Source organism: Podarcis filfolensis, assembly GCF_964270895.1.
Source record: "Podarcis filfolensis genome assembly, chromosome: 3".
Lineage (NCBI taxonomy): Eukaryota > Metazoa > Chordata > Lepidosauria > Squamata > Lacertidae > Podarcis > Podarcis filfolensis.
The window spans coordinates 119,798,915-119,815,768 of record NC_139606.1 but is presented as its reverse complement, the minus strand read 5'-3'; the positions used below and the strand labels follow the sequence as shown (position 1 = coordinate 119,815,768).

The window sequence follows — 16,854 nt, the reverse complement described above, 5'->3', positions numbered from 1 at the left end:
AAGTTCTCTCGTCTGAAAATCCTTTGTGTTTTGTTGGTTCATGTTGCCCAACCTTATTTGTCTGTTTGTTGTTGTTGTTTAGTCGGTTGGTCGTGTCCGACTCTTCGTGACCCCCTGGACCAGAGCACGCCAGGCCCTCCTGTCTTCCGCTGCCTCCCCCAGTTTGGTCAAACTCATGCTGGTAGCTTCGAGAACACTGTCGCACCATCTCATCCTCTGTCATCCCCTTCTCTTTCCCAACATCAGGGTCTTTTCCAGGGACTCTTCTCTTCTCATGAGGTGGCCAAAGTCTTGGAGCCTCAGCTTCAGGGTCTGTCCTTCCAGTGAGCACTCAGGGCTGATTTCCTTCAGAATGGAGAGGTTGGATCTTCTTGCAGTCCATGGGACTCTCAAGAGTCTCCTCCAACACCACAATTCAAAAGCATCCATTCTTCGGCGATCAGCCTTCTTTATGGTCCAGCTCTCACTTCCATACATCACTATTGGGAAAACCAGAGCTTTAACTATACGGACCTTTGTTGGCAAGGTGATGTCTCTGCCTTTTTGACTGCCTAAGAGCAAGAGCTGCTTGACAGGGGGACAGACTTCCCCGAAAAGCTGGCTGGCTTCCCCTTGCTGGAGGATCTTCAATTTGTGCAAGAGTGATCAAATCAAGTATCCTTTATTAGACATAGCAAACCACACATTATCAAACAGACACTGTATACACTGTATACTGTATATTGTGCAACATACGAGCTCAACACAACAAGGTTTGTCCTGGTCAGATCTTTAACTCCAGAGGAAATCAATTTGCATATATAATACAACACAACACTACCACATCACCGATCAGTTAAGAACCACTAAATCTCTATATAATGGCCCGGTCTTTCTACATGGACAGCACTCAAAAATTCAGCCACTATTAAAGTAATTTGATCATTCCTGTCCGAAAGCAGGTCCTGTACCGTTGGTAGCATAGAAATCAGCCTATTGAGTTGTAAGGCCTTTAATAATTGTCTTCTGGCATAAATGCCGAAATCACAGAAAAGAAAATATGCTCCAAAGTATCAGGTTCCTGTTTACTACATTTGCAGAGACGCTCTGATTCTGGGAGAGCTAAATATCTTCCTCTCACTATCAGTGAGGGAAACATATTAAATCTGGCTAACATAAACAGCCTGCACAATTCATGATTCTTCAGATTTGTCATGTATCCCTTTTGAAAAACTCTACACAAAGGGAGATTTAAATAGAGAGGAGAGCAACACACATAAAAATAATAATAAAACATCAAACATTAATAGCAGCAATCTGATGCCATATAAAAAGTCACAATAAATTTAGAATAAGCAACTTATATCAAATGAAGCAATATTCAGTAATCATTAGACTAGGACTAGGTGAGCGCCAAACTCCATTTTTGGGTGAAATAACAGCTGGAAGGAAGTCCGGGCTGAACTTTCTCAAGTCCCTTGGGCTAATATGCCCAATCCTCTTTCAGACATGAATTAGTTTAATTCTCTTTTAGGCCAGGTTGGTGGCCATTTACTCCCTCCTGTGGCAGGGAGTTCCGTAGTTGAACGACACACCGCACAAAGAGGAACTTTACCTGTCTTGAGCCTGCCAACTTTTGGATAACCCGGATGAGGCGGCAGGTCAGCTCTCTCGCGCCCTGCCGGCAAACAAACATGACAGCACAAAAACACCGAAGCAGAACTTTTGGAGCTGAGGAAATTGATCTAATAGAGGATAATTACAGTAATTCATCTTTAACCACTGCCAGTCGGGATTGCAACCTTTATTTAGCCGCTTTGATGCCTGCATGAGCCATTAAGGTATTATAATCAACACCTTAAATGTATTTTCATGTTCTAAATGAGTCTTGGCAGCTTTGCCAGGCGACATATTCAGCTGATATTCAGAACGGATGAGGAGGAACCAATTTATTTTTTTTTTATTTTTTTTAAAAAAGCTTGTTTAGGGACATTTTATTGCCTGGCTGGTACAATTTCAAACTGCAGAGCCAGGGGCAAAGAGGTCCCGTTTTTGGGTTTCCTCCCCCAAGAAGAGGCTTGGATAGGTGTGAATCTTGTTGAAGGAGAAATCAGAGGGTGCAACGCAAGGATGAGGGAGACTGGCTAGGTCAGGATTTGTGTGGAAAGCATCTAGGTGCCCCATTGCAGTCTGGGTCTGCTGCCCCGGTGAACCTGCCATCTGAGGCAGTCGCGTCACCTTGCCTCGCGGCCCCAAACCATATCACTTTAAACCACCATGGCTCCCGCCGCCGCCAAAGAATCTCTGGAAAAGTAGTTTATTAAGAGTGTTGCCTGTTGTTAAGAGATTCCCTATCCCGCCCCCCCCCCCCCACACAATGAGCTACAATTCCCAGAGTTCTCCGGGAATGGGGCTTTTAAGGACATGGCTGGTGCTGTGATGTTTTCATTGTAATTATTAGTGTGGGGGATATATATATATATATATATATATATATATATATATATATATGAATGTTCAGTTGTTTTTAATGTCTCCCCCCCCCCCCCCGTTAAGCCACCTTCAGTCTGGATATAAATTAAATTTTTATATTATTATTATTATTATTATTATTATTATTATTATTATTATTACTACTACTATACACTATACCCCACCCATGGGATGTGGGTGGTGCTGTGGGTTAAACCACAGAGCCTAGGACTTGCTGATCAGAAGGTCGGCAGTTCGAATCCCCATGACGGGGTGAGCTCCCGTTGCTCGGTCCCTGCTCCTGCCAACCGAGCAGTTCGAAAGCACGTCAAAGTACAAGTAGATAAATAGGTACCGCTCTGGCGGGAAGGTAAACGGCGTTTCTGTTGGTTTCTGCTTCCTTCACTTTGCAGCAAAATACAAGTCACAAGACATTGTTTTGCATTCCACAGTCAGAGTTACTGTTGGGTTCCCACAGGAATGGGAGACTGGATGTGACGTTCACTGGTTTCCTATTTTTCACTGTTCTCTCGGTGTTCTTTGTTAGAGAGACAGTTGCTTCTCTGCTCTCACAGAGGCAAGATGCATGTTTGGATTCTCTCAGCATAGAGTGTAAAATAAACTTAAGAATGTGGCACATACTGCTTATCCTTCTGCTGTGTGGACTGCTCTGTTTGGGCTCAAGATAAGACGAGCCTGTATCAGCTTCAGATGGGCAGAAGCTGGTCAAAATCTCATAGTTTCCATGCGCTGCTCTGGTTCACCAGAAGTGGCTTAGTCATGCTGGCCACATGACCCGGAAGCTGTACGCCGGCTCCCTCAGTAAAGTGAGATGAGCGCCGCAACCCCAGAGTCAGCCACGACTGGACCTAATGTCAGGGGTCCCTTTACCTTTACCTTTACCCTACCCATCTGACTGGGTTTCCCCAGCCTCTCTGGGCGACTTCCAACGAAAGATTAAAAATACATTAAAATATCAGTCATTAAAAACTTCCCTAAACAGGGCTGCCTGCAGATGTCTTCTAAAAGTTGGATAGTTGTTTATTTCCTTGACTTCTGATGGGAGGGCGTTCCACAAGGTGGGCGCCATCACTGAGAAGGCCCTCTGCCTGGTTCCCTGAAACGTCACTTCTCACAGTGAGGGAACCGCCAGAAGGTCCTCAGAGCTGGACCTCAGTGTCCGGGCAGAACGATGGGGGTGGAGACACTTAGCATAATATGTGACTGTCATACCTCTTTGAGAGATGTGTCAATATCCTTAAACTCCTTTCCACAAAGCAGGGTGCTCAACACACAATCCTGGTGGACCTTCATCTTGGTATTGGACGTTGGCTTCACGTTCTTCCATACCCTTTCAGAGAGGAGAGCCATCGCTGTAGCTGCCTTTCCAATACGCTGGTCTTAAACTGGGGTGCTCAGAAATGGACACAGCATTCCAGATGTGATCTGTCCAAGGCAGACTAGAGTGGTACCATGACTTCCCTTCATCTGGACACCAGACTTCTGTGGGTGGAGCCTAGAATAGTGTTAGCTTTTTTTGCTGCTGCATCACATTGTTGACTGATGTTCAGCTTGTGGTCCACTAAGACCATTAGATTCTTTTCACAATCACTGCCAGATGTCCTCCATCCTATATTTGTTGTGGGAATGTTCAGGGATGCAGGAAAGGATATATTGTTTGATTATAGCCTTTACAACTTGTGTAAACAAGTTCACAATTTAGCAGAGTAACATTCCCCTTTTTAAACTCGCAGCGGATGCGTTTGCTCAGGCTCGCTAAAGCCTCTATAATAACTGTTCTGGTATTTCTCCCTTATTCCCTCATAAAAGATAAGACACAACACAGTTGTCAGGGAATCAGGAGCAGGAGCACTGGGGAGAGAGGAATTGGAGAGCGAAGGGGAAGAATCCGAGGGAAGCGTAGGGGAGTATGACAGTGGCCCGAGAGATTCCATGAGCTTCTCCAGCGAATCAGAAGATTTCCAGAAGGGGGCGCCGATGGTCAGAGCAAGGGGGGGTCCCAGGGGGGACGCACCAGAAACAAGGAGCCAGAGGGGAACCCCAAAGCAGCAGTGGGGGATCGGGACCAGTTTCCCCACCAGAGCGTAGTGGGGGGGAAGAGTCACATGTGTCAGGGCCAGCGTCCCCTCCAGCGGGAAGAGGAGGTGAGTCAGGGCTGACCACGCCTCCATCGGAGAGTGGGGGAATGGAGGGGAGGTCAGTTGCAGCTAGCCCCCCCGAAGGGGAAGCAGTGACAGCAGCAGTGAAACGGTCAGGAGGAAAGCTGCTGGCTGGGCGCGCGCGCCAAGTTCAAATGTGCAGGCGCGCGGAACAGCAGGAGACCCGGATGGGGAACCAGCTCCTAAAGCCCGCGGAGGGAGGGAGAAGGCTCAGGGGAATCAGCGTCAGAAGAGGCTAGAAAGGGAGAGACCCCGGCGGCAGGCGGACCCAGAGGAGGAAAGAGCAGCAGAAAAGGTGGAGCAAGGCGAGGGTCTTAAACTGGTGTACGGGGGGAGGAGATTCAGAGGGATCATCAGCGGTCTGACAGTTGAGACGTAGAGCTGCGCGCTGCGGCTCTGGAAGTGAAACTGAACTTCAATAAAGACTTTTGTACTTAACAACGAAGCAGCGTTGGTCCTTTGTGAGCTGGGACCTTGGGCAGCTCTGACAACAGTCTTCTATAAAAGTATAAAAAGGTTTACTCACATATCATTCTGTTCACAATAGGATCCCAGAAGGCAGACTTAGCTTAGAATAGTAACATACACTTGGAAACTATCTCATAAGAAGACAGTCCCTTTGTCCTCTCTTGGAAGCCAAGAGGGCATCTTTGGCTAAGCAGATGTTGCTTCTTCGATGCATGTAGTCAGAGAGAGAGAGAGATGGCTGTCCTGCCCTGTGCTTTTGTCATTACCTGCACAGGTGAGGCCACACCCACCTCTACTCACATGCAGAGGAAGTCTGTCCCAGCCCAGAAGGAAACAGGAAGTTGACCTGCTGGCTGGACAAACATTCCTCCCCATGTGTAAACATGTTCACTCTAGGAATGTTGTACTTGACTGCTCTTGTGTTTCACATTCCACATTTGTGCCTCTGATTTTTTTTTCCTACGTAAGTGTAGTCCTGCCTGGGGCCGATGGAAATTACAGTCCAACACATTTGGAGGGCGCTAGGTTGGCAAAGGCTGGCTTCCTCGCCACGCGCTCATCATGCTGTTGAAAGATGCTCCATGTGGTTGGAGCTGCTTTCCATGGGTCTTTGTTTCTGAGGGAGGCTGTTCCGCCCGGCAACCTCCCCCCCCCCCACCAGCCTGCACAGTGCAAGGAGAAGGGAATGTTTGTTAACTGCTTTTTTCCTGCCTGCCTTCAATGCAGACCTCATTGACTCAGGTAGAAAGCAGCATCATTCTTCTGCACTTCTGATCTTGAACATCGCCTGGGTGATTAACCTTAAAGCCCTCCTCGTAACCCCCACCTCGCACCCACAACTCAGCCCCCACTGCCCAAGACACAAAGAGACCCATTTTTCCATCTTGCCTTCTCAGCATCCCTGTGACTCAGCAGAGACTCTCGTGGCAGCCTGGCAGAAGCTGTGTTTTATTTCCATCTTCTGGGGAGAGCGGTCCCTGGAGATGACAAAGCTTCTCTCTCCCTCTCTCTCTTTCCTGGCACAATCCCAGCAGGTGCAAAAAGATCTTCTATACACCAAGCCAGGTTTTCTCACACCTGCAATTGCATTTCTTAGCTAGGAGCAGCTCATAGCAGAGAACCAGAACCACCCCAATCCCCTGGTCTGTCTCCTGGCATGGGCAAAGAGCATGGCTGATCCTTTTCACGTGGCTGTCTCCATGGCGGACCCTTGCGGCCTCAGGCTGGCGTGGTGCTGGAAAGTGTTCCACCTCTCCAGAGGTATATTCCTCCTTCTGTTTACAGGGTGGATGCTCAAAGTGCGACGCTCTGACGTTTGCAGTGAATGAGGCTGACTTCTTTCTTTCTCCCGCTATTTCGGTTCCCCTGCAGGGGAAAGAGAGAGGAATTGGGTGCACTCTTCCCACCTTGCATCAAATCTATGCTTCCAGGTGCCATAAGAAAGCTGCAGAGATAGCGCAGGATAGTGCGCACCCCAGAAATGATCTCTTTCAGCTTCTGCCTTCTGGAAGAAGGTCCAGGGTTATAAAGACTAGGACTAGCCACCTGAGAAACAGTTTCTATCCAAATGCGATTTTGGTTTTATAATAATAATAATAATAATAATAATAATAATAATAATAATAATAATTTATTATTTATACCCCGCCCATCTGGCTGAGTTTCCCCAGCCACTCTGGGCAGCTTCCAATCGAGTGTTAAAAACAATACAGCATTAAATATTAAAAACTTCCCTAAACAGGGCTGCCTTCAGATGTATTTTAAAGATAAGATAGCTACTTATTTCCTAGACATCTGAAGGGAGGGTGTTCCACAGGGCGGGTGCCACCACCGAGAAGGCCCTCTGCCTGGTTCCCTGTAACCTCACTGCTTGCAGGGAGGGAACCGCCCGAAGGCCCTTGGCGCTGGACCTCAGTGTCCGGGCTGAACGATGGGGGTGGAGACGCTCCTTCAGGTATACAGGAACGAGGCCGTTTAGGGCTTTAAAGGTCAGCATGAACACTTTTTAAATGCAGTGTAAGGAGTCTCTATGGGAGTGTATTGTATTTTTAAAATGGGGTATCAGAGTTTTTAGGGGGCTAACCAGGCTGGGATAGCTGGGATAGCAGGATTGTTGGTTTTGAATGTCTTATGTAGAATCCCCCCCCCCAATTTGGTTGTTCTGTATGGGACAATGACATTAAAGATTATCGTATCGTACCGTAACTCCAAGCCCACCTTCTCCAGGTGGAGGGGTTCCACAGAGCAGGCCCTGCCGGCGAGACCCCAAAATCCTGCTTGCAGGGTTACTCTTTTAAACCAGGGATGGGGACCTGGGACGCTCCAGCTATTGCCGGACTCTTTTCTGTCCCAGTCAACAAGCTCAGAGACCCTTCCATGTGCTGTTCAGGAGGCAAAAACTATGGCGAGCTTCGAACACGTCCTAAAGACCCATCTATTCCCAGGCTTGTAAGATTCACAGTTGAGCTGGATGAGATGTTCTTCAATGGATCTTGAGTTGGAAACACAAAGCCGTACGCATGGATCAATCACGGGAAGGCAAATCAAAGCCTGGTGAGAATAGCGCAAGTGGGCAAAGGGAGTTTCCAACTCAAGACCCATTGAAGAACATCTCATCCAGCTCAAACTTTGGAAAACTTTTTCATATTCTCCAGTGTGCTACCCTTGCTGTTGTGGCGTCACGGGGTTGCCGTCCTGTGACTGGACTTACGCTACTTGTTAAACTGTTCATTTATCCAGTCTGTATAACGTTTACTGCACATGTAACTTGTTAAGATAGAGTTGTACATTTATCCACTCCATGTTTACAGTATCTCCAGGCTTTGTCTCGCACATGGCACCTTAGTAAGTTTGTTCTTTGAATGGTTACAAGTCTATCTCTATTCTAGTTATTATTCTAGTAAATTTGGTAATAATAATAATAATAATAATAATAATAATAATAATAATAATAATTTATTATTTATACCCCGCCCATGTGGCTGGGCTTCCCCAGCCACTCTGGACGGCTTCCAAAAAAAAATATTAAAATACTGTAATACATCAAACATTAAAAGCTTCCCTAAACAGGGCTGCCTTCAGGTGCCTTCTAAAAGTCTGGTAGTTGTTGTTATCTTTGACATCTGGTGGGAGGGCATTCTACAGGGCGGGTGCCACTACCGAGAAGGCCCTCTGCCTGGTTCCCTGTAACTTGGCTTCTCGCAGGGAGGGAACTGCCAGAAGGCCCTCAACGCTGGACCTCAGTGTCTGGGTAGAACGATGGGGGTGGAGACGCTCCTTCAGATATACTTATAAGCCAGTTTGTGGTGGTGGTGTTTTGTTGTATTATTATTACTGTCACCACATTTGATACTTTGTGTGTATACTTTGTAAGATTCACCACATTGTCCTGTTTTATCAATATATAACTGAGTGCTTTATCGATGGCTTCTCTGTTTTACTCATCTGTTTCTTTGTATTGTCGGCTTTTAATGTTGTACATGCATCTTGCGTTTTTAAATCGTCTAGCTCCGTTTTACATAAACCACTATGGGATTTTGCAGGTTAAGTGGTATATAAATGTTATTGATGATGATGATGAAAGTTAGGACAAGGGCTTTGGCACCAAGGAAGCTGAATGGGTCGATAGTAAGGCTTGGTAATATATGGTTTTCAATATCACAATAGATCACCAGCTAAACATCGTGATATACTGATATAGAATTGTAGAGTTGGAAGGGACCCTGCAATGCAGGAATATATATCACAAACAAGGATGGAGCTATGAAGAGGCTATGAGAGTTTTTACTTTCTTGGGCTCCATGATCACTGCAGATGGTGACAGCAGCCACGAAATTAAGACGCCTGCTTCTTGGGAGAAAAGCAATGACAAACCTAGACAGCATCTTAAAAAGCAGAGACATCACCTTGCCGACAAAGGTCCGTATAGTTAAAGCTATGGTTTTCCCAGTAGTGATGTATGGAAGTGAGAGCTGGACCATAAAGAAGGCTGATCGCCGAAGAATGGATGCTTTTGAATTCTGGTGCTGGAGGAGACTCTTGAGAGTCCCATGGACTGCAAGAAGATCAAACCTATCCATTCTGAAGGAAATCAGCCCTGGGACTTCTGGGTTGGCGCCTCCGGCAATGGCGGAGCTCCTCCAATCGGGAGGAACTTGCTCCGTGAAAAGCAGGGTCTGACCGCCACGGCGAAGGCGGAGACCATAGAAATCACAAGCGGGAGAAGCTTGTTAACTTGGGATTCGGCTGGCACCTTTTGCGGCTCCCCTACTCGCGGGGAAACCCTGTTTTGGGGATCCGGAGCGACGTGGGGTGAGTGGCGCGGTGCTTTGAATCGACTGCTTCTTTCACGGAGTGAAGCCGCATTGCTGTTGCCGGAGAGCGCTGACTTTTTCCTGTGGACAATTGGATTTTAAACAACTACCCGTGAGTAAAACGGAAAATTGGATCTTTAAATATCTCAATACCTTAATTTGGCACTGAAGCGGGAAGGTCATAAACAGGAAGTCCGCCTTCCGCTTTTGTAAATAGACTGAAGCAAAGACGTCACAAGCTAAAGTCTTTGAAAGTTTTTGGCAAAGGATTAAACGTCCATCTGTTTAAAATACAAAACCCCCCTTGGAAGCAGGAGAAGAGGGGGTATTTTGGACCTAGTGAGCCTGCAGAAGAGAGTGAGAAATTAAATTACCACTGCTCTGAACCTGGGAACGGGCTGCCAGACGACGTTTGGGGAGAGTTCATTGACAGAACGGATTTGACAGCTAGCTTAATAAGAGTAAGATACTGTTTCCATTGTCCTTTTCTGCGTTTAAAAAGGAGGAAAAGTAACTTAAAACTGAAACTATCTTTAATGCTTGAGTTGTGCTTGAAAGAACTGATACAAGTGGAGACTGTTTCCCCCTAGAGGGAAGAGAGTTTTTGAAACTATTACAGGAGTGTAACTGGGAGATCTCCAGCTGCAAGATAAGGATTCTGAGAACCAGCATTTAAAAATGTTGACAGGAGAAGCTATTGTGACTGTTTTATGTAAGATAAGCTGCTCGCTGGAACAGCTTCATAAACAGACGGATGACATGACTTTTAAGGTTGATAATTTGGAACAGAAAGTGACTAATTTGAGTCAAAAAGCGAGCAACAACACAGAAACAATTCAGGATCTGGTACAGGAATCTACTTCGGCAGGACAAATGGTGGAGGAGAAGGAGAAGGAGAAAGCTGCTGTTGCTGAATATAAAGTAATACAAGCGGGATCCTTAGCTTTACAGAAGCAAAGTGAGGACTGTAAGTTGAGGCCTTTAATGAATGATTTTAGAAAAAGTCAGATTTCGAGGTTTGGACCCCGGCTTGGACTGAAGAAGAAAAGTTGTAAAGATCCCTCTATGCAGGGATTAACTGACTTTTGGGATTTGGACTTGGGTTGGGAGGAGATTGAAGTTTTGGGGGCCTCTGGATTTGGAGGGATTTTGAAATATGTCCTGAAATACTTTATGGATCTCAGTTTCAACTATGGAAATTTGGCTGACCTGTCCAGAAGGAATAAAAGTACCGTTGGGTTGGAGCCTCCCCAAGATTTGATTTTTAGCATCAAAGAATATGAAGAAGACCTGCAGAAGGGACTTGGAAAAGAGTTAAGAGCCTCGGACATAAGATCTCCAGGTTGATGGACTATATGGAGTGGACGGAAAGGACTGGCAGAATCCGAAACCAGGGAGAGGAGATGGTGGAAGAAGATTGGAAAATTTAAAGTTTATATATAGAAATATGGTAAAATTAATGAGTGATAGAAAAACGGTGGAATGATATTCTATGGACTTAGCAGAAATGTTATAAGGAGTTAAGCATATATAAGTATTTTAGTTTTAATGGAAAATAAGGTTAAAAAAATATGATATTTACAATATGATAGAAAATGGAGAAAGATGGAAAGGATTTGCTGAAAAAACTATTAGAAGTGGAATACAAAAAGGGAGGTGAGAGGAGGTTGAGGAAACAAGGGAATGAAAGACAGAGAATGGAAAAGGGATTATGTATGTATGTTTTTAAATTGTTTTTGTTTTATTTAGGGTTAGGGTTAGGGAGTGGGTTTTGGTTAGTTTAATTTGATGTGTTTTAGTTTAATTTGTTTGGGTTGTGTTTTGTGCTGTTTGTATATTGTTTTGTATTGTGTTTTTTCTCTTTTTTGTTTTTTCTCTCTTGTCTTCTTTTTTCTTTTTTCCTTTTTCTCTCTCTTCTTTTCCTTTTTTTAAACTTTAAAAGCAATAAATATTATTAAAAAAAAAAAATGAAGGAAATCAGCCCTGAGTGCTCACTGGAAGGACAGATCCTGAAGCTGAGGCTCCAATACTTTGGCCACCTCATGAGAAGAGAAGACTCCCTGGAAAAGACCCTGATGTTGGGAAAGATGGAGGGCACAAGGAGAAGGGGACGACAGAGGACGAGATGGTTGGACAGTGTTCTCGAAGCTACCAGCATGAGTTTGACCAAACTGGGGGAGGCAGTGGAAGACAGGAGTGCCTGGCATGCTCTGGTCCAGGGGGTCACGAAGAATCGGAAACAACTAAGCGATTAAACAACAACAACATGAAGAGGCATTGGCAGGCTTCACAGCTTTTCCCACCTTGTGATTTTTGCATAGCACACACTCACTATGATTCTCAATATATTGTCAGGTCAAAAATTATGAAACCGATAGCACGATATGGACTTCAAACTGGTTTTGGACAATCCATCAATATATCGCAGAACCCTAGTGTGTAGGGTGGGGGTCACTGCCCCCTTCCTGATTCAGTCCAGGAGAGTAACACCCACCTCTTGGCTTGCTTCTGCAAAGCTTCCAGCAGCGCGAAGCCTCTCTAAGCTTCCATTAAGCAAATCATCTAGGAGAAGTTAACTGACGGTACAGACTCCATCTGTTCCTCACGGAAACCTGTTTGCAGTGCGTGTTCTAAGCCAAACCTGGCTGTGTTTACATTTCTGCCAAAGGGAGAACAAGAAAGAGATTCAGGTTCTGTAGCTAAGTGACTGCTGGGAGGTTCAGCAGTTCTGCGAGTCTTAAAGGGGAAATTCGCACTCAGGGCCTTTTCCGGTGGTTTTTAAGAATCGACAGATGGTGGGGGCTGCCTCGCTCTGCGGGAGGCCCCTTTCTTTGGCAAAGCAGAGGAGGAAGAGGGATCTGCTTTTGTCTGCAGGGATTTGGGTCTAGATGGGGAAAGCGGGGGGGGGGGAGTTTGTCACTGGAAGAGGAAAAAACAAAAACAGCCTCTTAATGAGCCCCAATGGGACTGGCGAGGGAGCAATGTATCTTGCCAGGCTGATGGCTTTGTGTGGGGAGAATGGAGGACACCTCCCTCGATAGGTACGAATCCCAACCTCCCTGGGCAGGAAGGACATGAGAAGAGTCTACTGGATCAGGCCAATGCCCCCTCTAGTCCAGCCTCCTGGCCAACAAGGTGCCTGTGGGAAACCAGCAATCAGGATTCGAACACACTCCCTTCTGTGATTTCCAGCAACTAATATGCAGAATCGATTGTAATGGGCAGAACAGAGCCATCATAGAGGGATGGCCAAGACATCACATCTGGGGGCCAGTTACCACTCTGTTGAGGATGCGGGTGGCATTGTGGTCTAACCTACTGAGCCTCTTGGGCTTGCCGATCAGAAGTTTGGCAGTTCGAATCCCCGGGATGGGGTGAGCTCTCGTTGCTCTGTCCCAGCTCCTGCCTAGCAGTTCGAAAGCACGCCAGTGCAAGTAGATAAATAGGTACCACTGCGGCGGGAAGGTAAACGGTGTTTCTGTGTGCTCTGGTTTCCGTCACGGTGTCCCGTTGCACCAGAAGCAGTTTAGTGCTGCTGGCCACATGACCCAGAAAGCTGCCTGTGGACAAACGCTGGCTCCCTGGGCCTGAAATCGAGATGAGCGCTGCAACCCCATAATAATAATAATAAATTATTTGTACCCCGCCCATCTGGCTGGGTTTCCCCAGCCACTCTGGGCGGCTTCCAACAAAGATGAAAAATACACTGAAATGTCACATATTAAAAACTTCTCTGAACAGGGCTGCCTTCAGATGTCATCTGAATGTCAGGTAGTTGTTTATCTCTTTGACATCTGATGGGAGGGCATTCCACAGGGCAGGCGCCACCACCGATAAGGCCCTCTGCCTGGTTCCCTGTAACTTGGCTTCTCGCAGGGAGGGAACCGCCAGAAGGCCCTCGGCGCTGGACCTCAGTGTCCGGGCAGAATGATGGGGGAGGAGACACTCCTTCAGATATACTGGACCGAGGCCGTTTAGGGCTTTGAAGGTCAGCACCAACACTTTGAATTGTGCTCGGAAACGTACTGGGAGCCAATGTAGGTCTTTCAAGACCGGTGTTATATGGTCTCGGCGGCCGCCCCCAGTGACCAGTCTAGCTGCCGCATTCTGGATTAGTTGTAGTTTCTGGGTCACCTTCAAAGGGAGCCCCACGTAGAGCGCATTGCAGTAGTCCAAGCGGGAGATAACCAGAGCATGCACCACTCTGGCAAGACAGTCTGCAGGCAGATAGGGTCTCAGTGGCCTTTGACTGGACTTAACCGTCCAGGGGTCCTTTACCTTTTACCTTAAGCTCTGGCTAGCCAAGCACAGATAGACTCACAAATTCATGTGTGTGACAAATTACAGAGGGCCCATCCTATGAGGCTGCAATAGATTGCAATGGATTTTTTTTTTTAAATTTCCAACAAGTTTTTATTATTAAAATAATTCAGCATCAATACACACATGTTACGAATATTCAAACATACAAACATTTCATACAGTCCTTAAAAATGTTTATACATATCCACACTCAATCCCACAGATACTTCCTTTTCCCATCACCATCCTTCACCCCTCACCCCACCCTTGTGTTTGATTGTTTGGGTAACTTCAGCACCAGATAGAAAAATAAAGAAGAGGCCCTCATCTGCCTCGCCCTGTCCTGTCCTGACCTTTCACCTCCCCCCCCCCTACAAATACATGCATTTGGAGAGAATCCCTAACTTGGTATCTGAAGAAGTGTGCATGCAAATGAAAACTTATACCCAGAACAAACTTAAAAGGTAAAGGGAGCTCACCCCATCGCAGGGATTCGAACCGCTGACCTTCCGATTGATCAGCAAGCCCTAGGCTCAGTGGTTTAGACCCCAGCACCACCCACTTCCTAGAACAAACTTAGTTGGTCTCTAAGGTGCTACTGGACAATTTTTATTTTTTTTATTTTTTTTATTTCAACTGCGTCAGACGAACACGGCTACTTACCTGAATCTTGGCAGAGAAAGAGAGAGAGAAGACCTGAAATACAGAACAAAACTAGCATTATCCTGTATTATGCTAGGATTGCCATACAGTGGTACCTTGGGTTAAGAACTTAATTCGTTCTGGAGGTCCGTTCTCAACCTGAAACTGTTCTTAACCTGAAGCACCACTTTAGCTAATGGGACCTCCTGCTGCCGCCGCGCCGCCAAAGCACGATTTCTGTTCTTATCCTGAAGCAAAGTTCTTAACCCGAGGTACTATTTCTGGTTACAGATAGGTAGCCGTGTTGGTCTGCCATAGTCAAAACAAAAAATTTTTTTCCTTCCAGTAGCACCTTAAAGACCAACTAAGTTAGTTCTTGGTATGAGCTTTCGTGTGCATGCACACGAATATCATGGTATCTGAAGAAGCACACGAATATCATGGTATCTGAAGAATATCATGGTATCTGAAGAAGTGTGCATGCACACGAAAGCTCATACTATTTCTGGGTTAGCGGAGTCTGTAACCTGAAGCGTCCGTAACATGAAGCATCTGTAACCCAAGGTACCACGGTATTTCATAAACTGAAACTCTGGACACAAAAGTTTTTTGAGGGAGGGGGACGGTTTGGCTAAAGTTGTTGAGCTTTGACATACGACTGCCAAAGTGAGCATGGATAAAAGCTTTTCCCTGCCAGATGCTGTCGGAAGCAGAGACCCAGCCGGGAGGCGAGAGGTCTTTGCAAGGGAGCATCAGCCGCCGGCTGTGGTCTTGCCGGCCATTGGCACAGCGTATCACAGCCTGGGCTGGGCCGGGCTTGCTGACGGCTCCTCTTCCGTCTCCATCTCGAGTTGGCTCAAGTCTTTGTCACGGAGACAAAGGGCTGGACTTTGGCTGTCGCCAGATACATGATCCCGGCGGAGCAGATGGAGGCCGCAAGTAAACCGGGGCTGGGAGGTTGGAAATGCTGTGCTGAATTTCTTTTCTTTTGCATAGACTCCCTTCGCCTTTTCCTCCTGGGTTTTGCTTTTTAAAAACTGTCTTCTTGCAGCTCTCTGTTGTTTCGCCTCCTTGGTGTCTCTCGCTGGGAGAGCGCGCGCCTGCCGGTGGTTGGGGACACTTTTCCTCTCTGGGACACGGGCAAGGGATGTAAAAAGGTGCGTGGCGGGCACGATCCGCCGGGGGTGCGTCTTGCCCCGCTCCTGCTCATCGGTAACGGACTGGATAAGGGTGAACTTCGTCCAGACGGGACCGAGAGGGCTCTGTGTCGTTTGGAAAGCAGAACGGGGATTCGCCTGAAGAATCAGTTTTGTAGTTTGGATGCATAGCTGTCAACTTTTCCCTTTTTTTAAGGGAAATTCCCTTATTCCGAATAGGATTCCTCGCAAGAAAAGGGGAAAGTTGACAGCTGTGTGATGTGATCCTGGACTCAGCTCTGAGCCTGGATGCCCAGGTCTCTGCAGTTGCCAGGAATGCATTTTATAGAATCATAGTATTGTAGAGTTGGAAGGGACCCGTCGGGATCATCTAGTCCAACCCCCTGCGATGCAGAAATATGCAGCTGTCCCTCTCGGGGAATCAAACCTGCAACCTTGGCGTTAGCACCGCGCTCTTACCAACTAAGGTATCTATTTCCACAATTAAAGATGGTGTTTTATTCCGAATTCCTTTGGGGAAACTGACTTTTTAAAGGGAAGGGCTCTTGAATAGAGCAATGCTGTTGTTTATTCTCAATATTTGTTTTTATTATCCTGCATTTTAGAGGGTTGGAATAGAAGACCCCTGGGTGTCCCCACCAATTTTGTCATTTTAATCAAATTGTTTTTATATTGTTTTAATTCTATTACAGTTTCATTACTTTCTTAACGATTCTCTTTTATATGCTTTTAGCTCTTTGCATTTTGTTGGGCTTGCTTTAATTTGTGCAAGCCACCTTGAGTCCCGGTCCAGGAAGAAAGCAGGACAGAAAATAATAGTAGTTTGAGCAGGGCTTGTGCAGGAAAAGCTCCCAGCGGATGGTGCCTTGCAAACCTAGCAGTGGGCTGTTGAAACAGTGCAAGTGGGGTTCTCTGTGTATGGTTTGCAACTTTAATCCAGTTTAAATGAGAAGAGAAAGTATCGACTGGTATTTTGATGTAAACCCCCACCCCAACTTGCTTGCATGAGGAATAAAGACCTTACAATAAGCAGCTGACTAAAAGGGACGCGGGTGGCACTGTGGGTTAAACCACAGAGCCTAGGACTTGTCGATCAGAGGGTTGGCGGTTTGAATCCCTGCGATGGGGTGAGCTCTCATTGCTTTGTCCCAGCTCCTGCCAACCTAGCAGTTTGAAAGCACGTCAAAGTGCCAGTAGATAAATAGGTACCGCTCCGGCGGGAAGGTAAACAGTGTTTTTGTGCGCTGCTCTGGTTCACCAGAAGCGGCTTAGTCATGCTGGCCAGATGACCCGGAAGCTGTACGCTGCCTCCCTCAGCCAATAAAGCGAGATAACCGCTGC

The 16,854-nt window shown here is 46.5% G+C and overlaps 1 protein-coding gene across 9 annotated transcripts in view; it reads left to right on the top strand.

The window, feature by feature from the left end:
- The window catches only part of EFR3B (EFR3 homolog B), a 130,829-nt gene that overhangs the window by 48,640 nt on the left and 65,335 nt on the right, over window positions 1-16,854 (top strand). Inside the window, exon 1 of one of the 9 annotated variants that reach the window (XM_083605072.1) lies at window positions 15,221-15,295. The exons of the other annotated variants lie outside the window; for them this stretch is intronic. Within the exon in view, the coding sequence (XP_083461198.1) occupies window positions 15,265-15,295 (31 nt within the window). The 5' untranslated portion in view covers window positions 15,221-15,264. Of the gene's footprint in view, window positions 1-15,220; window positions 15,296-16,854 lie in introns of those variants that run through there. 9 annotated transcript variants of the gene reach the window in all.